This window comes from Ursus americanus, chromosome 10, assembly GCF_024610735.1.
Source record: "Ursus americanus isolate L20-20 chromosome 10, mUrsAme1.1.p, whole genome shotgun sequence".
Classification (NCBI taxonomy): Eukaryota; Metazoa; Chordata; class Mammalia; order Carnivora; family Ursidae; genus Ursus; species Ursus americanus.
In genome coordinates this window covers 51,899,344-51,923,922 of record NC_142136.1, presented here as the reverse complement: position 1 = coordinate 51,923,922, position 24,579 = coordinate 51,899,344, and the positions used below count along the sequence as shown (strand labels likewise).

The 24,579-nt window shown below is 45.3% G+C and overlaps 1 protein-coding gene across 1 annotated transcript in view; it reads left to right on the top strand.

The window, feature by feature from the left end:
• Positions 1 to 24,579, top strand: part of ENOX1 (ecto-NOX disulfide-thiol exchanger 1) — a 238,732-nt gene that overhangs the window by 116,316 nt on the left and 97,837 nt on the right. Inside the window, 2 exon segments of the mRNA XM_045796762.2 lie at positions 639 to 745; positions 4,804 to 4,921. Coding sequence (XP_045652718.1) covers positions 639 to 745; positions 4,804 to 4,921 — 225 coding nt within the window.

Here is a 24,579-nt window from a genome sequence, read left to right as displayed (position 1 = left end):
CCAGAGGGCTGGAGGGCTGACTGCGGCGGGTGCAGGGGCTGGGAGGGCGAGGGGCGGGAAGGAGAAAGCCAAGGAGTAAAAATGGCCCTTGAGACTGAGGGGCAATATGAAACACCTACTCATTGCCCCAGCTTGGAACTTGGAGGTGGTAATGTCTTCAGAGGACTGCAGCTGAGTCCTTGAGATGGAGACCAAAAAAGAGAAAGATAAGTGTTTGGCTCTTCCTAATTCAGCCGCTCCACCCTGGCTTCACCTCTGAGCCCCCAACCCAGGCACTACTCTATCCGTCTATCTGTATCTGTATGCCAACACCAGATCTGTATCTGTAGATGTAGGTATCTAGACATACCAAGTCACATTTTTGAACAAGAGCTGTGGAGTGCTTGAAGCATAAGCCCATGAACTCTTCCCAGTCGTATTTAGAATTTGTTTTAACCTAAAGTTATGGAGACAGACTTGAAGGGAGACCTCCCCAACCTTGCTAAAATGTAAGTACAAAAAGGCACAGATTGGATGGATATTGATGATGTTATTTCTACTGTGACATCATCCATAGACTCCTAGTGTCTTTGCTTTGCTTCCCTATAGTGATCACAACATAAATTACTTGTCTTGTTTGACTTCCTTGTTCACCAAAGTTGAGCAGATTGTGGCCGTTTTCAACGCTTCTACCAGACAAAAAGCTTGGGACCATTTCTCGAAAGCTCAGCGCAAGAACATAGACATTTGGCGAAAGCATTCTGAGGTTGGTGATTTTATTATTACTTTTTAACCACCATCACACAGCTGGATTGGCAGAGACTAGTGTGGCTGCAGCCATTCCGGTTTTGGTTATAGTGAGCAGCTGTTGTGCCATTGTCCTGTCGCCTTGTCAGCTCCAAATCCAGCTCAGACTTGTGCCTTATCCAGAAGAGCAGCTGACTTAATGCTTAGAAAACAGAGTGTTTTTCTCCCCCTGCAAAGGGAGAAAAGCATCTCTCCCATTTATAGCAAAGAGCTCGGAAATAAGCCAAGACACTTTGCCTGCCTATTCGGAAGAAAAGTGTAATGTAAAATAGAAACTGGCTTTTAAATAAATACGGAGGCTTTTTTTTTTTCCAGTATTCTGCAACGTGATGATGATGGTTTGCTCTGTGGGCTAGAAATGGCAAGTATGCCTTTCCTCTGTGCCTTCCCATCACAAACAGTGCCTTAGTCCCCCGTGCTAGCCAGCCGGGTATGGACCAGCTCTCCCCAGAGCGCTGTGCAGGGGAGCGGATGTGCAGGCTAGCCAGGGTCCAGCAATACATGTGCGAAGTGTGAGTATCCACCCCAAGGAAAGCGGCCAGAGCTTGGCCTTCCTTGCCACCTAGAACGACCAGAATGTGTCATTAGTCATTGGTCGCGCAGCTGTTACTCTTAACTCTGCAGTGTAGTGTACGCTTTGAACCTGTCGTTTAAAAGTAAGTATACGATCTTTGTTTGCTTATTCGTTTTGTTTTGTTTTTTGTTTTTTTTTTTTTTAATGAGAGAATGTTTTCCATTTGGACGCCTCTCCATCTCTAGCATGTTAACACTGAAGTTCTCTAACTGATAGTCCCCTCTTTCAAAATCCCCAAACTTATAGAAGGTAAGGCTTGTTTACTTAACGATTTGGGCTCACACTTGTAAAAGAAGTGTTTTATATGGAGTTTGAGGAACCACAAAGTACTATAATATCAATCATTTGGGTAGCATGTTAAGTGCCCATTAACTAATGCTGAATTACAGCTGAATACCAATGGCACTAGATGTAACAGCCACATGAATACCAAATGAAGTCTTTATTATCATTGTTATTATGGCGAATACTGAATGATTTCACAATAATGGGACACTTAAAATGCTAGTCCAATTTATTGTTAAGAAGGGCATTTTTTATTTTGTTCACAAATACTTACGAAGGTGACTGGTGACTGATTCTGTTCCTCTGTTCAGGATTATGAGTAAGGAGGATGTGGGATTTCTCTTTAATTTTTCAGGGGCTAGAAAAACAAAGGGTGCTTACCTGATGCTCTCCCAGGCACTGAATCGAGACCCGAGTCAAGGGTGATTTTCGGGAGGAGACAGAGTCCTCGTTTAGGATGAAATATACAAATCGAGGGTTGTGAAAACACAAATTGAAATCCATAAACTGTGATTCAGATTTGGGGACAATGGGTGTATGAATTGTTTATCTATTTTTTTTTTTGCCTTCACATAAACACCAAACATGATTAAAAGAAATGTTAAGGGAAAGGCAAGTGGCACTGTGCTAACGATCAGGCCATAAAAAGGCTGTCATTAGTACGTGAGTGCTAGAAACATCCGTTATTGATCTAAATCACACTTCCCGCCTGCTGGTCCCCTGCCCTCGCCCTGGGTCCCTGAAGGAACAGGGGGCCGTGGTCCCCGCTGCTGAGCAGGGCACGCGAAGCTTCCAGCTTTGTTCCGGGGAAGCCTGCTTGCTTTGCTCGGTACACCCAGCGCAGTAGAAACGGATGCATGCGGTCCTGAAAGGTGCTTTTGCAAAGGGGCTTTGTGCCTCCCTGCCACTCCTACCACCTCTTTTGATATCCTAGGAAATAGAATTCTAAATTACCTTTGATTTTCTCTCCTACATGTCGCTTAATTGATTAAATACCAGTTGGTAATTTAACACTGTGGATGATTTCTCTGTTGCGTATAAGCTTGATAATTGGCTTGATGTTTTCTGCGTTCCCATGTACAGCATCTGTTAATTATCTGCAACACCTTTACAGATTTATGAGAGTGTACGAGCGATTTACTGCTGAACCAGAGGCACCCTGTGGAAACACCCTCGGCTTCTTTTTTTTTCCCCCTCCAGTTTTTTGTCTTTCCCACACCGTTCCCCACAAGAACAGCTACAGTATGACAGTCTGTCATTAATTGTGGGGACTCAGCAACAGGCCCTTTTGGCCTCATTCATTCCTTCCACCTGACTTTTCCTTGTTTCAAGTATTTTCAGGCCGCCTCTTTGGGAACTGGGTTCTTTGTCAGTAGAAAAATTAGCTGTACACAACCTAAAAACGTCCCCACTAATCACAGGTGACATCCGCCTCCAAGACCCACTGGTGTTATTTACAGCGTTATTGACACCTCTTTCCACGGGGTGCCGTGGTCAAGTGAGGGGGCCTTGCCCATCATCGTGGTGGCCTCTCCAGACTCCCTGTGATGGGCGTCCCTCTCTCAGGGACCTTGACCCTCTGCCCTCCCTCCCCTTTCCCTGTCCTCTGCAGTGCTGATTCCCAGGGTTCAGAGTTGACCACACAAACGCTGCTAGCAATACGTAATTTTCTTTTTGTCCTACTACAGTTAAAATCTGTGAGCTAAGGAGAGAGGAGACTTCAGAGAACCTGTAACACAATCAAATATGCACATCCATCAAATGGGCACTGGAACGATGTTGAAAATCATGCCGTTAACACATTCGGTGTTGTAATTTAGTTTTATTGTTATTCAGAGATTTATTATAAAGCAAAGTTATTTTAACTCTTTGACTTTTATTTAGAGACTTCAATTTCAGTGGCAAGAAAAAGAATAACGTAGTCCTTCCCGTTTTGTTTTGTTTTGTTTTATGAAGGACAGTACATGTAAGAGAACAGAATTGATAAGGATTCACAAATACACAATATTCAGCTCAATACAAAATAATATAATTACTTGCCATGAATAATTAGACTGTCCCGATTTTTAGGCAAGGGAATAAAAAATTTATGGTGACTCATTACTTTTTACAGTGAGTTTCCACATGCACTCTTTGACTGCAGTCGCCCCTCTAGTTAGTAAAGAAAGTAAGATATGATCCTAAGATCTTTCAGTGATGTCAAAACAACGATCGCAACAAAACGCTACAAGATGACGTGAAACACCAGAACGAAGGCATCCGTTTTATTTTGTCCTCCAGCATCTTTTGCGTTTTACCATTCGGATGTCTGAGTGGTGTGTGCATATGACCACACACGGGCGCACACACACAATGTAGGGCACTGTTGTTTTTTTTTTAAAGAGGTTATTCATTTATTAGAGAGAAATCACGAGTGAGGGAGGGGCAGAGGGAGAGGGAGAAGCAGACCCTCCCCCCCACCGCTGAGCAGGGAGCCCACCCAGGCTCAATCCCAGGACCCTGGGATCGTGACCTGAGCTGAAGGCAGACACTTAACCAACTGAGCGACCCAGGCGCCCCACGGGGGCACTATTTTGCATGAAGAATTGTAGTGGTCCACGTTACCAACTTAACAAAGCAAGTGTCTAGCATAATGCTAAGGAGCTTTGCATGCATTAATTTATTTGATCCTCCAAACTATTATTATCGCAGTACTCCAATGAGTAAATCAAGGTTAAGAGAAATGAAGAAACATTCCTGAATTTACATAGTGGGCCAGTGGTTGACAAGGCCTTTTATAAATGCCATCGTGCATATTTCTTATCATTAGCTCTGAGTCCCTCCTATGTGCCCATCATGGCAAGAGGCGTTTCTGTGGAATCCTACTAGGTGATGTTATTATCCCCTTTTCGGCAAATGAGGAAATTAAGACCCAAGAGATGAAATAATTTGCTGAAGACCCCCTGACTCATCACTGGTGAGCCAGGATTTATCCCTGGGTCTTTCCACTCCCCACCCCCCTCAGAACTTCATTCCAGACTACGCAGGGCTGTGTTTGAGAGGGAAACACTTTTGAGTCTAAGCATTCGTATGTCAGTCGCAACGCACCAAAAGACCACCGGGAAAAGGTACGTTGACGTGTGTCTGTGACTCTGACATCCTCCTACCTTTGCTTTCAGGAGCTCCGGAACGCTCAGAGTGAGCAGCTCATGGGCATCCGCCGTGAAGAAGAAATGGAAATGTCAGATGATGAGAACTGTGACAGCCCTACTAAAAAAATGCGAGTCGATGAATCAGGTAATGCTGACGACTGCCACACACACCCCGGTGAGGCATCATCATGCTCTTCCAGATCTCACACGGGGCGTGTGTATTGGGAAACGGCCACATAACTCACTTTTATTTGAGTTATACTAAACTTTCATCTTTGAGTGACTCTGCCTTTTATTAATAGAACTTCAAACTCCTTAGGAACGTGTGATTTAAATCACTCCAGTTGTTTCTCCATCCGTAGATCTTGGGCTGTTGTACTTTTCTCAGGGATGTTTGCCTATTCCCATAAAAATCCTTTTCCAGAGCATGGCAACCACCGCTGATGCTGAAATACACATAAAATTCGGTTTCAGTCAGTGTACTTCTTACGTGGGAATTGTTTAATCCCGGAAGAAGCTTTCTAGCCTCTGAACCAATGTGCTGGGGAATTAGACATTTTTCCAATAAACACTACCGAGCCTGTAATCAAAGGGGTGGCCCCATTTGGTACCAAGAAAGGAGTATCACTCCTTGAGTTGTAAAAGGAGGGAAGCTGAGAGAGAACCGTGCTTTATGTGCTCTGCCTGAACCGTGAGGCTGATTGAAATCTCTCTCCTCAAATTAGATGTTAATCTCTCAGTATTGCAGGCAGGAGAAATGCTCACTCAGATGTGGGAGACACCAAGGGAGACTGCTTGCTGAGTGGAACAATGCCGTCTAAGGGGCCTGGGAAGGACCACAGTGTGCCATCATTTCCAAAACGGGAAATCGGAGGGATCATGGAGATTTGACCTGTCTCCTCATATGTACCCAGGACTAAAATAACTCACCCGTCTCAGGATCTCTAACGAAATCGAGAACAGGAACAGAGGATCTTTGCTGATGTGTTGGTAGCAGCCAAAATCAAGACTCTGACACGCTCAGGTCAGCAAGATAGCACAGTGGTCAGGGTACTCTGTTTCTCCAGAGTTTAGAGAAGGCCAGGGGCGTAAATGACGATCACAAGAAAATGCTGTACATCCAGACAGATACAGAAGGGACTTTAATTTCATTAGGGTAGTGGTTCTTAAAAGTGTGGTCCCCAGTCCGGCACCATCAGCATCACCTAGGAACTTGTTAGAAATGTAAATTCTCGGGCCCTACTCAGTACCTAAGGAATCAGAAACTCTAGGGGAGGCAGGGGTGCGGGTGTGAGATCCAGCAATCTGTGATTTAAATCCTCCCAGGAATTCTGATGCGTGCTAAAGTTGCAGGGCCAATGCCTTAGAAAATTTCCCTTTCATCCTCAAATTCCACTCATTTCCATCTTTTAGAAGCGTAGCGTAAAAGCAGGCACCATGCCACTATTTTTTTTTGAAGCTCTATATCCTTTGTCTGAAAAATGAACCTAGCATTTATGTGTCAATGTATGTCTCTTATTAAGTGGGTATGAGATTTCTCGGGACTGCTTGATTATTGGACTTGGACTTGTTTATTTGAGGACAGCAATCTCTATTCTGCAAACCTTCATTTATCAAAAGAAAAGAGCGAGTTTTAGTGTGAATTTCTTAAATTTAATGAGATCTTCCGATAAATAAATAATTTTTTTCCCCCTCAAGAAAGCTTTCATCATTTTTGAAGTTTCTAGATGAGGGCCAAGTTTACATGAAACTTGGGTCTTTAACATTCTTATAAGGTAGGTGTAGAAGAAAAGAACCAAATCCATCAGAAATTCTTATTTGAACCCGTGGCTTTTGTTTGTTTGTTTGTTTGTTTGTTTGTTTGTTTATTTGGGGGGGTTGTCAATTTCCCAAGTAAGGAATGTGTATAATTTCATAGTCTGCTCAGAAGAAGACAAGAGTAAGAATGACTCAGAACAGTAGGCTCCAACGGGGAGTCTTAGAGACCATGGCAGCAAGCAGAGACAAGTAGGGTCGGCCCCTGAGCTCTGCTGTGGAAGAAGTCAGAGACCCCTTTGCTCAGCGGGGACACCAGATCTTCTCTGGAAGCTTCACTGATGAGCCTGTTTCCCAGATCTCTGTTGGCTTTTCAGGCATTTGGTAAGAGCCTAAAGCAGGAGCTGAACTTTGAGTTCTCCAGGCTTGTTCCTTGGTCAGGGGCACGAGTACACACAGCACAGGGCATGTTCTAAACCGAGTGCCGGAAAGAGATGGAAGAACTGGAGTTCCAACGCCAGGTCCCCAGGACTTCAAAGTCTTTTTCATGCTTTTCAAAACCGAGATGGACCAGAGAACTCGGCATGTGGTTTATGAGGGAACTCAGGACCAATTAGAGGGAAGGGAAAGCAACTAACCTTTTTTATCCCTCTGGGCCCTGAAGATCCTGCCGAGAGGCTAGCAGCTGTTTTTCTTCCGGCCCAGCATATTCAGGGCCACAGCCTGACAGCAAGAATTCCCGTGTGGTCTTCTGACCAAGCTGCCGCCAGATTCCTGCAAATTGTCGCTGCAAGGGGAGGGATTGAGGCCCTCCAGCCTGAGGGAAACACACCTTTCAGGTGGTATCATCACCTGACTCCGCATTCATTTTAGGTGCAAACTGGCATCTGTCGGTCAGGTCACCCAGGAGCAGGCAGCTCAGAGCTTAGTGCTCTAATCCACTGGCGGGAATTGCCAAGGGCTGACCTGGAGGTAAACTCCTCTGTTCTTTAAAGAATCCCTTGACCTCCTTCTTTCTGCTGAAACAGTGAGCTTTTGCCTCCAACCTCCTGGGCCGTGGGTGACCGAAGACTCCTTGGGAATTCCAGGGGAGAACATCGTTCGTGGAGCTTCCTGCCTGAGAGGACTGTGGTGAGGCCACCTCCAGCAGGATGCGTGAGGCGGGGCCACCACGGCCTCCCTTGCTCTTCGCTTCCTCCAGGAGCGGAGACCAACCTGCAGGCACGGGTTTTATTTCTGAGGAGGAGGCGGAGAGAATTGACTCTGTTTGGTTTCTAGAAAGAACAGGATTTTTTGGTTGAGGACGTATGTGATAGCTCGGATATATTTTTTTTAAATCCGTGTTTTTCAGCATATCTCTGTTCTTCTGGTTATGAAGAAGATTGCATTGTACTTTTGCTTTTTACCACCCGTAATAACTTACACTGTGTCTTTGGCTAGAGAGTTCCCCAATACTGCCATCACTACCCTGTAATCCTGGGCAGGCGGTTCACCGTTCCTTATCGGTTGCCTCTTAAAGGGGAAATGGAGTTTGCTGGAGCAAAACTAAGATGCCGATAAAAATGAAAATGAGTTTTGTTAATAAATTTGAAAATCAAGACAGATTTATCGAAGCATTCATTCAAGAAGATTGGCATCCTGCTCCAAAGCCTATGAAGATAATTTTTGATAAAAATTCAGATTTATTGCCGCGAAGTCTGCCTCTTACTGGAATTTAAAAAATTTAAAATCTGGGTCTGTTGCTCCTCTTCTCCTCCCTCCTCCAGGTTGGCAGTGGGGGTGGGGCGGGAGTGCACAGGGAAAGAGGGAAGAAAAGAGGAAGTCTGTCCAGAGTGGAAGGCCTCCTGTGGCGGAGACAGATTAGTTGTAGCACTGTGGAGTCAATGCGGGTAGAGCCCTCCCAACTGTATCTACAGCGTGGAGCATACCGCACGGGCTCGGTCACTGTGAGCTCCGTTTGCCTCAGTCACCCTCCCGCACCTGGCCGGGGGCTTTTCACCAAGTAAGTGAATTTTGTTGACTTCAATTGCATATTCCCCTTCTTCTGGCCTTTTTGATGTCTTTGTCCCATAAGTTGATGGGAAGGGTGTAGCCCTGAGAACATTTGCTCTAGATTTAGATGGCAAGCATTAAGAAGCTTGTTCAAACAAGGGTGATTCATTTCTCCAAGATGTGCAGAACTTCTATGCACTCAGAATCCCGGGCCACGCGCTGAATAGGCTATGGCCCAGAGAGCTGGGGCTCAGCACCATTCTAATTATCAACGAACGTTTGTCAAGCCCTTCTTGTGCTCAAGGCACTGTGGACCCAGGAGATAGGCAGACGGCTAGACACAGTCTACCCTGCCCTCAAGAGTGAGATACTTTTTGAAGAGAAAAAATAAACATTTTAAGTCAATAAAAGTACAGTGCCTAAATGCCTAAAATCCTCATGCCAAATATGTTCTAAAGCCTTAAATTGCTTTAAATTCTGTATAAACCAAATAAGTATCACTAACCAGCATATGCACCTTCTCCAGTACATGGGGCGTGTAGACTGTACATTGAACACAAATTTTAGAAGAGTAAAACTAAAATATCTTTTCATAATAGACCATCCTTAAAACATTTCATAACGCAAAAACAAAGGTTCTTGGATTTTAATTACACCTCATTTAAACTCTGAGCTGTTTATAGGAGCACATACTCTTTTAATTATGGAAAGTGTCTCTGGGTTGTTGATTTGCCATGGAAACTCACCACATGTAGGTACAGATTTATTTTTTTTAATTTCAGTGAGACGTCCAGCAAGGATTTCCCAAATCTTTCAGCTAACTGAATCAAATTAGGGACTCATGATCAAGTGCAGTTGGAATTAGCAGTGTCCAGTCTGTCTGAATAGTTCTACATGTAGCTGGAAGCTTGAGGTTAAAAAAATTAATAGTAATAACAATTAGGCTCTCTCTGGATATCCCCTTGATCTCCTTGGTTTTTGGGGTTTTTTTAAGATTTATTTATTTTTTGGGACACTTGGGTGGTGTAGTCCGTTAAGTGTCTATCTTTGGCTCAGGTCAAGATCTCAGGGTCCTGGGATCTAACCCTGCATCGGGCTCCCTGCTTAGTGGAGAGTCTGCTTCTCCCTCTTCCTCTTCCTCTGCCCCTCCCCCTGCTCATGTGCTCTCACGTGCTCTCACGTGCTCTCTCTCCCTCTTTCTCCCTCAAATGAATCTTAAAAGAAAAAAAAAAAAAAGAAAAGAAAAATTATTTATTTATTTAATTTATTTATTTTAAAGGGGGGTGAGTAGGGGCAGAGGAAGAGGGAGAGAAGCAACATTCCCACTGGGATCATGACCTGAGCCAAAACCAAGGGTCAGAAGCTCAACCGACTGAGCCACCCAGGCGCCCCTCCTCTTGATCTCTTTGAACACCAGGACCGCCATCGTTTTTTCTGCTTTAGTTTATTTCCTGTACAAGAGTGCTGTTGAAAGACATAAAGGATGCCCAACAGATTACAATTTGTCACAAGCCTGAGAAGAGGATTATTGCTGCCCTGGGCACCAGCCTGGGCACAGAAGGAAGGAGCCATTGGACCCCAGAGCTGGGTCCTACCGCCGACTCATGGGGGCCAGCTGAAGGGGGCCATGTCACCCAAGGATGGTAGAAGCTTTTAGGAAACACTGCAGCCTTACTCTGGAGTTGCTCGGAACTCGGCAGAGGGACAAGAACGCTCAGATGTGAAAAGTGAGATGACTCAGTGAGGCCACAGCCGTGCTGAGCTCCCGGCACCAGCAGACCCCCAAGGCAACAGCAATGAGAGGAAGCATGGAAGGATAATCCATTAGCAGACTTCTGTTTTCACATGCGATGACAACCCAAAGGAGAAATAGAGCAGCGGCGTGTGTCCATCAACTACCGCTGAATTAAAGACGAGCCTTTTCTTTTCAACCACAACAGAATGTCTTCTGGGAATCCAAGTGCCAAACAAAGAAATGTGATTAATTAAAACCAATATGGCTGAAAGATGATGAAATAAATCTTCTGATGTGGGCTGAGCAGCCTGCTTCATTCCTGAACTCTTGAAATAGAGCTTCATTCTCAAGGAGCCAAGGCTTTGGCTGCACATCCCCCAACCCCCTTCCCTTTTAAATCTTGCTAATCTTACCAAAGGAAACCAAAGAAATGTTTATTTCAGGTAGATTTTGCAGTTCCCTGATTTGGCGTGCAGTTACAGTTCCTTTTCATAAAGGATATGTTTTCCAAGAGTGTACAAATATTTCTTTTTTGTAAATTGTTTTGCCTTTTAAATGCAAGAGACAGATGCTATTAAATTGATCCTCAAGCCTAAGATTCCTTTGTAATGGAAGCACCCCTGTCCAACCAGACTGTTCGTCTGTTTTGTAAAGTCCCATTTGAAGCCTAAGCTCTCTTTAAGTTTAGCCCCCCTTATAATCTGATTTGTACATAGTACCCGGCAATGCCATATTCCTGACATCTCTCACATAGGCACGAATGCTCCATAATCATGTGTTTCGTGTAAAATTGATTAGTTCTGCTGAAATTGTGTTGTGTCTAGGAGACCACAGATTTTGCCTTAATACTCGAACCATGCAACTGTGTGTACCCCTGAAAAACCCAGTAGAACCCTCGCTGAGGACCTCAAGGAGTCTATATCTGGTCCATGCTACCTCGGAGCTGGGGGTGGCTCTCTTAATGGTTTCTGTGTGACATGACAGCCCCGCACAGGGTCCCAGCTGCATTTGGGAAGCAGGCTGCAGCTCTGTTAAGCTCTGACTTCTTGCGTGGTGACACGAGCCCCTGGGACCTGGTGAAGGGCTTGGGCTGATGGGCAGGTGGCAGGCAGAGGAGAAAAGTGAGGAAGTTCACAGCCCATCGTTACACAGGGAGAAGCGCAGAGCCCGTGACCTGGGCAGAGCATAGACGAATAGCCAGCGTGCGGCACGAGGTCACCACGCAGCCTCTGGGGCACAGCCCGCGGGGCTCTGACGCCTCTCACCTGCCAAAGCACCGCGACCTAGATTGTGGTTTGTTATGTTTTCTGGGCATTTCATTCTGATAAGGTTTGATGCAGGATCATCACATAGGAGAGTAGATTTAATCCTGTTTTCTTAGTAGGCTGTAAGGACACTGAGGGAATATTTATGTAATAAGATGCGAAGTTGCTATGGAAAATACTATAGCAACCTAACATCTTCCCAGAGTCAGGCAGCCACTTGTAACCGCAATCTAAATTTACATTTATTTTAGTGTCATTTTATCGACACTCTTAGTATCTCATTCTGACAAGATGTTAAAATATGTTTTCAGCTTGCATTTGAGCAAAATTAACACAGTGTTGTTGGAATTTAAGTGTGGTTTGCACAACTTCTGGAAAAAATCAGAATATTTTCAAGGGAGTTTAGATGACAGAATCTGGGTAAGTTTGCAAGTTCTTTTTTTCTTTCTAAACATAAGAAAGAATTCGTTAGTAGTGTTTATTCCTAATTGTTCCTTTTAGTTTGTAAATAATAAATAGGAATTTCTTCCTATTAAACAGGGATTATCCTATTCAACGCTGACATAATTTGTCAAGTGTCCATTAGGATCAACTGATTCTAGTCGGTGCTTATAGAAAATACTTTTAGTAGATCATCTCATTGCCCTCCCGCAGCATGTAACATTTTAAAAATAAAATCTGTTTTTCGTGTAAAAATTATACTTGGTCATTTTGAAAAACCTAATGATTAAGAGTAATGAAGGAAGAAAACCGTTATACTACAAAAGATAGTTTCGTTTCTAATCTTTTTTCTTCTGCACGACTTAACTATAGAAGCACTTATCTATATATTTTTTAAGGCTCAGAAACAATAATTCTATATGATTTTGTTTTCACACAGGTCTTCTATAACAGTGAGAGTATTTTTTAAAGCTTCCTTTAATATGTTAACGAAGTAGTACAGAGAAAATGAGTGGGTATCTTTTCTGGATCAGAGGTTCCTTTGCATGAATCTTTGAGAGTCAAAGCTATAATCTTTGAGGTGGTCAGAGTGGATACTTGAGGTTACTAAAAGCCTGATAACTGGATCAGCCATCCCCAAAGCATCTTTTAGGTCCCTTAAATGTGAGTGTGGCAGAGAGGCTATAGATATGGGGCGGGTTGGTAGTGGAAAGATAGTATCTATTGATTTTTTCTCCTATACCTCTCCATCTAAAATCTTAAAGTGTGACTATAACACTGTTAAAATGGGACATTGGCCAAAAGAATCAATACCAGACTACATTAAAACATATGCTGTTACCAACTTCTTAGCCCTGATGTACTGTTTATGAACATCATTGCCCTAATTCTCCTATGTTTTCATATTGCTTTGTTCATCAAAACACAGTTGGTGACACAGTTATTGTACCTTGACTCCTAACACTGTTGCCCATACGCTTCATTAATCAAAGAGCTGACGATGTATGAATACAGCAAGCCAGGACAAGAGGATGTCCTATAGAATTCCGGGAAGCCGTACATAGTTGAGGGCCTCATAGCTAATGAAAAAGTAATTGAAAGAAGTAATTGCTCTCTTCCCTTTCTTGGAAATTCCACCTGCATGATATGATTCTTACACTTGGAAGCCCCTAGACTTTGAAGTTTATTGCTGTTTCCAAATTATTATTACAGCAAGCTCTCCCATGTCCAAATGGCTTAGATTCTCTTCTCTTTTCCTTGGGTGAATGTCTTTGATACCAGGGAGGGACTAAGGGCCCAGCTACTCCTCTCCAGTTCCAGGACACAATGTGTGCAGCCTTCTGGGAAGTGGTTAAGGAACGGAAGTGTTATTTTGGACTCCCCAGCAGTAGCAGAGAAGTAGGGAGAAACAGGTCTGGAGCAGAAGCTGCAAGACAGAGTGTATTCATTGGAGTGTTCCAGGTAGGGCGCTAGAGGTTCTTTAATGAGCCCACCGTGGCTTCCAAACCTGCTGTGTCCCAGAGGCCTTTGCTCTCCACTTGAAGCGCATGGGTCATTGCCACTTGATGCAGTTACCTAAATTTTCAGTTATCAGAATTACTTTAGAAACACGTCAATATCTAACACTGGGATATGGGTTAATTAATTACACATCCATAAGCAGCCTTGAGAAAAATCTTACTCTGGAAGACTATATAATGGCATGAGAGGTCCTCAGTGTATTGCTAAGTGATAAAAATTAGTTACAAATCAGTGGACAGATCATTCCGAGTGGTTTACATATGCGTTGTGTTCACAGTTTGTGTGTTAGGGGAAGACATGTAAGGATATAGGTCAAAATATTCAGGATGATGGTGTGACTACAGGTGATTTTTGTTTTCATCTCTGTGCATCTCAAAAATTTCCACAAAATATGCCTGTATTATTTTAATAATTAAACTACAATAAATATTAATTTTAAAATTACCTAGGAGAACCTGTGATAAAATTCATGTTGGTTGGGAATACCTAGCCATCTCCAATTATACAGGAAAATTAAAAGTAGTAACAAATAGTAACCAGTATCAGATGATGGAAGCTTATCGAATTGCTTACTTTTGCTTTACATTAGGGAATTTCCACGTTTAATTTCCAGACCACGTTGTCTTACAATTTCCTATTCCAAGGGCTAATCATATTTGCATAACTATTAAATTAAGAGTCAAAAAATAATTCAAGTTCTAAACCAGGTAGAGATGTTGAATTCTCACCCACAGGAAGTGGCAATGAGGAGTCTCGTCAGATGCGGAAGAGACCCTTAGAAATAACATCTCACACAACCGCCTCCTTTTTTCACAGACAGGAATGTGCAGTCACGTGTTGAGAAGTTATGTTATTTCCCCAAGGTAGCAAGTAGAAAGTCTAGAACTCAGTACTAGTTTCCTTCTTTCCAGGTTAGTGACCTTTATGCCACCACTAAGTTTAATGGGAAAAAAAACAGCTCCTCAAATGCCTTGAGTGGCATCATAAGAGTCAGTAATCAAATCAAATCAACATCTGTGATGTGCATGGTGCCATGATGCCGTTCAATAGGCCAGGGTAGACCGGAGAGTTTATTGCCTTAAAATGTTATTCCAGACAAGGCTGACTGGGGCTTATGTTGAGTCTTTCCATTCTTTTCTGTATTTTCTACTGACTAGAAAGAGATTGGCTTCAACATAGGCAGCGCATCCAGCAAACTGTTCTGAAGCCCATTCCAACGGCAATGCCAGCTTTTAAAAATCTTCAGGAAATTGGCACGATCTCTTTTCTAGTTGAGTGATATTTAGTTCCTCAAAAGCAATCTGGTCTGTGGCTTCAGGCAAGAAGAAGAAGAAATGCTCTGAAGGGGTGAAGTACTTGGGGGAGGAGCTGTGCGCTGTCGTGCATTTCCTTTGGTGAGCCACACATACTGTCCCAACTCATGTTTTCCGTTCCCAAACTCCCCAAAAAAGTAAAGAGAAAAATCAAGATACCTCTCAAAGCACAGGCACAGACCTGGTGGTTGATCTGGAATGGTCTGAGCTACAATATTAGCCCCTTTATTTCCCATCTCATCCCATATTTCCTTTGCACCCCCTGGGGCTGGGAGAGCCTACGAGAAGATCACCAGTTTATTGACTCTCTATCTAATTTCAGGACTTACTGAAGTTCTGTCCCAGCTTCCTGGTTCCTGGGGCTTTTTTTTTTCTTTCCTTTTTTTTATGAGATGTACTGCTCAATAAATCTCAAAGTCTGAGGGACAGCATTTACAGTAATATCAGTCCTATTGAGATGTACAGACTTAGGGACATTTTTTTTTAAAAGATTTTATTTATTTATTCGACAGAGATGGCGACAGCCAGCGAGAGAGGGAACACAAGCAGGGGGAGTGGGAGAGGAAGAAGCAGGCTCATAGCGGAGGAGCCTGATGTGGGGCTCGATCCCATAATGCTGGGATCACGCCCTGAGCCGAAGGCAGATGCTTAACCACTGTGCCACCCGGGCGCCCCAGACTTAGGGACATTTTGATCCGGAAGAGGTCCTACAAGTAATGTGTCTTCTCCTTTCCCACCCCATGTTTTAATTTAATGAGAAAACTGTGCATTTGTTGGTTTTTTTTTTTTACCCCCAACAATAATTAGTTGAAATGCCAAATAAATTCTGCAAGTTTATATTGGGTAGTTTTTGTTATTACAAGTTTTCAGATACAACTTAAGTGACAATTTGGCAAATCTTGTGGCGGTAGGAAGAGATTTTATTCTTCTTTTAGCGGTTTATCAGTCAGCTTTTTAAGAATTGTCTCCACCTGCCATGCCAGACTTCTGTAGTACCTTTTTTATAACCTGAGTACCCTACAGCCATCCGTTTCTCTGTCCTTATTAGCTCTTTGCCTCTACGAATTATCTCAAGCAATGTCCTAATACAAAGCAGTGATAAAATTAAAATGAATATTCATTGAATTCTTACGACGTATATGGGACCGTGATATCACTTGTCTTGCAGTGCCAGATTAAGGGGAAAAATTAGCAAAGTCTTATAAGACTGGTTGAGACTCAGTCTTTGATCTGAGAGTGTTGCTTATCTGCTCTGAAGAATCGTTGTAGCACATCACCAGGGTTCTCCTTTTCCTGGACTAGGCCGGGGTCGTGGGTCCACACAGCGTCTGCCCCCTGTGCCCTCGGCAGTTAGAGCCCAAGCGAACAGATACACTCTGGCATAAAGAACTATGAGAGCAGAGATTATCTGCGAAGCAGTCATGTAAATCTGTTCATCTGAACTCGTTTTTTCCCTGGTTTATGTTTCGTTTCAAGCAAATAAGAGTGAAAACAGGATGACATGGGAGGGTCTTGCACCCCATATGTTCCTTGAAGACTAGTTTGAGATCCTTTCCTTTCTGAATGGCCAGCATATGGCATTGTAGACAGTAGGTGGACAAGAAGCGAAATGATGGGATAGGAAATTCAAATTAGGAAGAACTAATTTCTAATCTGTTAAAGGGCTTTTGTGTTTTTCAGTTTAGGACGCCCTCCCCCCCCAAAAAAAAAAACAAAAAAACCAACCCACAACTAGTATCTATTTAATCCTCGTGGTACTGACCATGTTTTCCAGATGAGGACCCTGAGGGCTAATGGAGGTTTACCATCTTGCTCCAAATCTCATAAGAGGAATGTGGGTTTAAAGTCCTTCTTGCTCTCTGTCCTACCTCCTTTGCCTCGCTGCTGTGTCTAATCTATGTCTGTCCCACTCTCTGAAGTTGCAAGGAGCAGGGATACAAAAGAACATGGCTGGTGTTCTTCTTAGGACTACTGCTCCCCAGAAACAGTATCCTGGATGGGGTGCCTGGGTGACTCAGTCACTTAAGCATCTGCCTTAAGCTCAGGTTGTGATCCCAGGGTTCTAGGATCAAGCTCCATGTTGGGCTCCTTGCTCAGCAGAGTGCCTTCTTCTCCCTTTCCCTCTGCCTGCCACTCCCCCTGTTTGTGCTCTCTCTCTCTTGCTGTCAAATAAATAAAATTAAAAAAAAGAATAGCCTAGAGTCCCCAAACCACCACATGTGTCCCATCCCTTTTCCCCCCTCTGCAGAATCCTGATTCCATAATTCTACAGCAAAGACTCTATGTGTTACTTTTTAGAGCAGGAAGAATGACATGTCTTTTCAGGTCATTAAAAGATGGGGGACTATGGCAAGGTGAGGGATGAAGCTAAAAGGAGGAACAGCAAAGAAATCAGGTAATATTTGAAACCTTTCCCCCTAGAACTACATTGAAATTAATGCAGATGGAAAATGTATCTTGATTTTTTTTTTTTTTTTTTAGTAATTGAAAATTGTTGGGTCTTTGGGCTTTTGAAATAGAAATTGGAACTTAAATTGGACCCTTTGCCCCTTCAATACAACATGTATGACTCTTAGGAATGTTATAATTGATGCGAGACCATCAGCACCGTGTTAACAGAGCACGTTATATGAAACTATCCATGGCGCCTTCTCTCTCATGTTCAATAAAGAGCTAGCAAACAAGAGAGCTCGTTTCTCGGAGGAATTCCTTTAACCTTTCAGAAACAAAATATTTCATGCTAATTCCTGCTTAATTGGAGGGAAGTCATTTCTTTAAAATCATTGAATATGAGTTTGAAGTCTGTTCCATCCCTGACCTCTTTAATTCAATCAAGGTCACCTCATAAACTTGCCCAAACAGCTCTATTTCTCAATTAGAAAAAGGGGTAGAGCTGTTTAAAAGCATTTAGTGTTTGATTAATAGTGCTTAACTGGGACTTCAGCGCTCACAGAGGGTTTTTAAGGAGTTGCTGGTAAGAATAAAACATTGCTACCTGAAAAATTACACTCATCAAAAACCAAAAACAAATCATTTTAATGAGCAAAGCAAAAACTGCTTTTCATGGGGATGTGAGAAAGATTATCATACTCCATACATAGAGGGTTTTAATATCTGAACAACTCTCTCCCAGGGGAAAATTGCTATAATTTAGCCATCTAGGCAGTTTTTAAAATATGTGCACTTTTCCCTGCCCAAGGACTCAGGGAAGATGAATGCCGAGTTTGTCGAAGCAGGATTTTGTAGCACTCAAGCTCTGGGGGTGAAAGAAGTGATGAGAAGAAGTGTCCAGTTGAGGAATGTGAACTGGAACCATCTGAATGGATGAGAAATCAAGAGTTCTGAAAATAAGTTTTTGGAAGGCCTCCTTCCACATCTTCCTATTTTCTAGGCCTAAGGAAGGCCAAGCTCACCTTGATGCTCTTTTGATGAGGAGTCGTTTGGGTGGTAAAATTACCAGAAAGGCTCTGAGGAAATGGATACGTGAGTGAGAATTGGAGTTCCTGGATGAGAGAGTTTGGAGACACTGAGTTTAGTGAAGAAGTAACCTGGAACCAGATGAGGTCAGAGGACCCTGGAGGTATCTGAGTTTTGTTTCTGGTGTGGCTTGGCAAACGATGGGTCTCTTACAAGCTTCAGCCTTTTCAGTAGTAACATAAGGCTCATTCTAAGAGAGTGCACTTGAAGTTGTAGGAAATAACCAAGTAGGGATTCCATGGCATCTTGGTACCGTGGCAATGTGCAGAGTGGGCACGGGGAGCAATAACAGAAGGGGTACATGAGTGGTTCACAGCCCTGCCTCCACATGACAAAGAGCTGGGAAGCTTTCCTAGCAATGCCTGAGAGTTCAGTCCCACTCACGTAACTTATAAAATACTGCTCGGGTATTTCTGTGCACAGAGGCTTGAGAACCACTGGTATATAACATGAGGATTGATGTCTGTCAATAATAGGTAAGAAAGGGAAAAAAACGGATTGAGGTAAGGTAATAAAATATGAAAAGACAATAAAAATGAAGTAAAAGATAAAAGTGTTTTGTGGAAAGGAAGTGACTGACACAAACAATAATAAAGGACCGGAAGAAAGAAGAAATGAATGGGAGCTCATTTATTAGTTTAAGTACAGCATGCATGACACAGGCGGTCAACTGTCCTCATCATATCCGTGTGAGGAACACGCAAAGTATCCTTTGGCTAATGGGAGGCAGGAAAAAAAAAAATGAAGGTAGTCTGATGCAGAAAAATGTGATGAAGGCCAGGAACAGTCTCGGCTTTTCTCGGTCTCTAAGAGAATAGCCAGGGACTGTGTTCTCATCCATCAGCAGTGATAGAAGGAAGCAGTGATGCCTGGCCCCGTGCCAAAGAGAAAAGCCTCTGAGGATCCAGCCACCGTCCGGGGAGAGCGCGTGCACAGGATGGGCCCCCACTCCTCAGGGAGAAGCTGGGCTGAGGGCCCTGGTCAGGGGTCATCAGTTCCCACAGAGCACAGAGGTCAAGCTGGGCCTCGCCTGGGTGCAAGCCCCAAACCGGCTGCAGCTGGAACTTTCTGCAGAAATATGGCTGCGAAGAAAAGTAATACACAACAGCATCCAGTAGATCAGAAAAATGTGTTTTGGAGACACTGCCTGGAGGATTTATGAAAGCATTCAGTCACAATATCATCACGGGAGAGGCCGTAAGTAGCATTCAGAGAGGAACAGGTAGATAGATTCATGAAATGTGAGAAGGCAAGGCAGGGGACAGGGGGGCCTCGACGGCCATGTTGGATGGTCAGAGCTGGACAGGAGAAGGTCCTTTTAATAAAAGAAAAGCTGTTAGAGAAGGCAGGTGCCAAAAAAATAATGAAAGAAATATAAGACTGGAAAAACAGTTAAGAGGAAAGCATGAAGAAATGGAGATCTGATCCCTGAAAAACCGGAGAGTGGTTCTAAAATGTCGGCATGCATCCACCCACCCTAGGAAGGGGTCGAAGTGCACATCCTCAGGCCCCATTCCAGACACGTAGATTTGGAGTCTCTGGAACGGGTCCAGGAATTCTCACTTAAGAGCTACCAAAGTGGGACAGATGAAGGCTGCATATGGAAAAAACCTTGAGGAATCCTGGCCTTGGTTATTCGTACCAGCGTCATTCTACCATGGTGATATATTTAGAGAAGATGGGGATTCCTGCTGTCCTAATGTCAGGCACAAATACATTCACGTAAATGAATCTCAACACTGGTGACCCGGACGGTGGAGAGGACATGCCGTCACGGGCAGCCCGAGCACAGCCTCTGCCCACCACTTCCACCCAAGCTTAGGAGCCAAGTGTTGGTTCTCTCATTTTAGCCTGGATAAAGTTTATATAAAGCATAAAATCTGAGGGGAGAAAAAGAATTTCTTTACAACTCATCTTTGTTATCCCAAGTATTTGATGTTACAAAAATAAAAACTCTGTGGGAGAAGTTGCTGTCCCTTGCCCAGGACGATGCCTAGGTCTGAGAACGTTGTTTAGGGTCGGGCTGACCTTCATTTCACATTTCAGAGTGTGGATGTGTTTTATGTGGGTGTGTGTTTGTGTGTGTCTGGGGGAGAGGCTGTTAGTAGGAGCAGGAAATCATCACTTCTCGAGAGGAAGGTTTCTTGAAGAAAATTAGAAATGACCATTTGTTAAAAGGGAAAGGAGTCCGCAAGTTGGTGGGGGAAAGAGGTGACGGTCCTCACATGGTAATTGCTTCAAGGGAAGGGTTGCTGTTTAAAGCTTCTCTTTGGACAAGACCAGCTGCCAGTGAGGGCAAAGTCACACAGAGCAAAACCCAGTGGTGCAGTACTGTCCCCAAGGGAGGCGCTCTGTCTGCGAGGGCGGTGGCCACGGCCGAGGGAGGGGTGGCGACCCCCAGAAACCTGTGTCATTGTGTGATTAATCTTCGTCTGAGTCTGACTGCTCTAAAAAAGAATCTTTAAAGCTTTCAGAAGGTGGGGCACTGGGGTGACTCTGTCAGTTAAGCGTCTGACTTAGGGTTTCGGCTCAGGCATGATCTCAGGGTCCTGGGACCGAGGCCCGAGTCGGCCTCCACACTCAGTATGGAGTCTGCTTGAGATTCTCTCGCTCCCTCTCCCTCTCCCACTCGTGCTGTCTCTCTCTCTCTCAAAAAAATAAAATCTTCACAAAAAATAAAATAATAAATAAAGCCTGTGGAGGAGGGAGATAGTCCTGAATCTTAGAAATCAACATAGGGATTGAAAGTGAAAAAGAAAACTGAAGTCTAATCAAAAGAAAAGGGAGAGTCGGGGTGGGGGGGGGATGCCCCTCTCAATATGCCTGCTACCTGGATGTGGGGTCCCCTCCCTCCCCCGATCTCGTTCTGGCGGCCCGGACGCCTTCTCCCAGAGACGGCTGGCTCCTTTGTGAGAGGTCTCCGCGCAGGCTTCCCTTCAGCTTTGCCTGACCTGAAGGCCCTGCCCTCCTTCTTCAGGAACGAGGCTCTCTCCGCAGCCAGAAGCCTCCTCTCCCTTGGGCTCCAACGGCACCGCAAGGTAGGGAGAGCCCCTCCCGGCCGCCACCGCGCCCACACCTGGAGCAGGGAGTGCTGAGGTCAGGCGGGGCTGTGCTTAGCCCAGAGTAAGCGCTCTGCTGCGGTGTGCGGTGTGCGGGGCTCGCTGGGAGGGGCTTGCCTGAGGCCTCGAAAGGCATCCCTCAGCCCACGGAGTGCCCTTCAACAGCAGTTTAAATGGCAGACTTATCCTGCCATTGAGAGACGTGGGCCAGCCTCTCTTCTTCGCTGATTTCCCCCTGAGGACAGTGAGGGGGACTTGGGGCGGTGTTCGAGGATAATAAGGTCAGAGGCGAAGCTGGAAGGCATGATGTGAATTCTCAGCAGTGTCTGCACCCGACAGCCCCTCACGGCCGCGGCTGCCACCGCAGACCCCTTCGTTAGGAAGAGCTGTGTGCAGGGAGAAACAGAGGATTTTTTTTTTTTTTCCCTGAGTCACCTGCTGCCGGTTGTGCCTCCAGACTCACATTTGAGCCATTATAATAACAGGATCTAGCTTACCTGCACTCTCCAAATTACCCTTATTCCACTGGCCTCACACAAAGATGGAAATAGACACCGCATTGTGCTTCTGTTTAGCTCTCCCTGATAATAGCTAATGTGCAGACTGTAACGCACACTGCAAATCTAAAATGTTATGTCAATGCTAAGTTCTAATAATAATAATCCTGCAAAAATGTAGCAGAAGGAATTTCCGTGAGCAATTTGAGGAAGATTGCTGCTTCCGCGGTGATACAGGTGTGACTGAAAAGCAGATCGATTACAGTTGGTCGGGACCGTAGGAGGCTGTCTGGCGGGAGCCTGGCCGTGCGGCAGGCGGCCGCAGTGCCGATCAGTGCTGTGCTGGAACGCTGGAGGACCGCATGCCTTCCCCTGGTCAGCTGAGGGTGGGCCTGGGCCCTGTCTCGGGGCTGCCTCAGCCCATTCCGAGGAGGTGTTGGGGACAGGACTCTTTGGGAAGGGAGGTGTTCCACCACCTGTACTCTAACTAAGGTGCACGACACAGCGCCTGCGTAGATGAGGTCAGGCGGATGCGGCAAGCATCTAGCTTTGGTCCTTGAAGAATCCCAAGATCAGCATGAGTGGTTTGGACACAGCTCTCTTAACGGAGCCTTAGTAACTGACAGAGGCTCGGGAGCCCAGCAGTTAGCAACTGTCAGCGTGGCCGTCTCAGAGGGGAGAGACACAGAGCAGAGGGAGGAGCCCTGCATGCTTTGAGTCAGGCCTCAAGGCTGCCCGAAGGGTGCCAGGTGGGGCCTTCCATAGGGATTCTCCTGCAAAAGATACATGTGTGTCTCTTTTAAAATAGGGGCTCACGGGGCGCCTGGGTGGCTCAGTCGTTAAGCATCTGCCTTCAGCTCAGGGCGTGGTCCCGGCGTTCTGGGATCAAGCCCCACATCAGGCTTCTCTGCTATGAGCCTGCTGCTTCCTCTCCTGCTCCCCCTGCTTGTGTTCCCTCTCTCGCTGGCTGTCTCCCTCTGTCAAATAAATTAATAAAATCTTAAAAAAAATTAAAATAAAAAAATAAAATAGGGGCTTCAGCAGAGCACTCCCCAAACAGTGCCACACATGGAATGCTTTTTCTCTTTTAGCAACAAATTTGCCACTGTGGTGGTGGTCTTGGTTTCCCCCTCGCTCCAGCTCCAGCTCTGACCTGCACCTGGGTGACCCCAGTCCCGTACTGGAGGCTCTGCAGTCACACGTGCTGAGTGTAAACCCTGCACCCCCGCCCTGCTGCACAACCCCCATGCCTCTCAAACCCAGCTCCATCAACCTGGACAATAGAAACAACACTCGTATTCACTCTCTCATGTTTTCGTGAGGCTGAGAGGAGATTGTGCAGGTGACATGCTTAGCCCATGGCCTGGCATGTCAGAACTGTTAGCAGTTACCGCCACCATTGCTGCGGCTGTGCTGTTGCTACTTTTATTAGGGGGAAATGGGGAAAGGAGAACTCTCGCCCTCACTCCGTAAGGAGGTGCTCAGGGTATAGGGGTGGAGCTGGGGGCAGGACGGCCCTCCCATGTGCAGAGCATGGACCTGGGGCTCACACAGAAGGTCAAGAAATAAGAGCGGTAAGCCAAGCACCGCTCCAACTCAGGAACCAAGCAGAGAGGGTGAGTGCGGGTCTGAGCTGCAGTTCACAGTGTGCGCCCCACCCCGGCAGCATGGGCAGCACCGGAGAACCTGGAGGAATGCGCGTTCTCCGGCTTCATCCCAGACACACCAAATTGCCAACTCTGGGGGGAGGGCCCAGAAGTCTGGGTTTCAGCATGCCCACCAGGGGGTCCTGATGCAAGCCCTTACTGGGATTAGAGGAACACCAGCTATTTTACAAATAAGTCCCACATCTCAGGGGCTTAACAACAACAGCAAAAAGTTTATTCTTGAGCACAGAAGACTTCAAAGCAGATATTGTTGGTCTCTAGACACCTTTCCTCCACGCGGTGATTCAGAGACCCAGGCCCATTCCAGCAGCGGGAAGAGACTGATTATTCGGAAGACACACATCACTCCCTCGTGCCCCACTGGTGAGAATGAGTCCCGTGGCAGCCTCTCAGGAGCAACACTGCCCTAAGTCAAGAAAAGCGTGAGTCTGGGTACCTAGCGTGCTGTCTCTGCAAGCTCCTCCTCCCCCCAGGCGGCCTGCGAGGAGAGGTGGCATTCAGAGAGGCAGGTGGATCGGGGGGGGGGGGGGGGCTCAGTCACCAGCCCACAGGGGCTGGTAGGCAGCAGCTGCGATGGGGGCGTCTTCCGGGTCTTGGATCTTTCCACAGCATCCTGTGTTCTGGACCTCTCAGTACAACTGCCTAGCTGGGCAGCAGCTGACGAAATCCTCGGAAGAGGCTCTTTGCGTGTGGGAAAGAAACCCACACTCGAGCAGCACCCTCCCAGCATGCCAGGAGTACGTCTGGCCGAGCGGAGGGAGAATGCTAAGCACAGAGTTCCCCAAAGACACCGAGATGAACAGTTCTTGAGAGATCCAGATGTTGTTAGAAATAATATGTTAAAGTGTTTTATTATTTAGTTACATCTTGCCTGAGCATGAAAAAGATATTAACATACTGTCAGCTTACTGGGACATAACCCAAAATAACTTACGTTCTTCGTATAGTGCTAATTATTTTTCTGAGGCTGGCTCAGGCTAGTAAGAGAGAGATTTCCAGGCTTTCACCAGCTTATTTACTTAAAGAAGTTAAGCATGCCACTATCTGTTCCCATGGAAACACAGTAAGTAATACAGGAGAC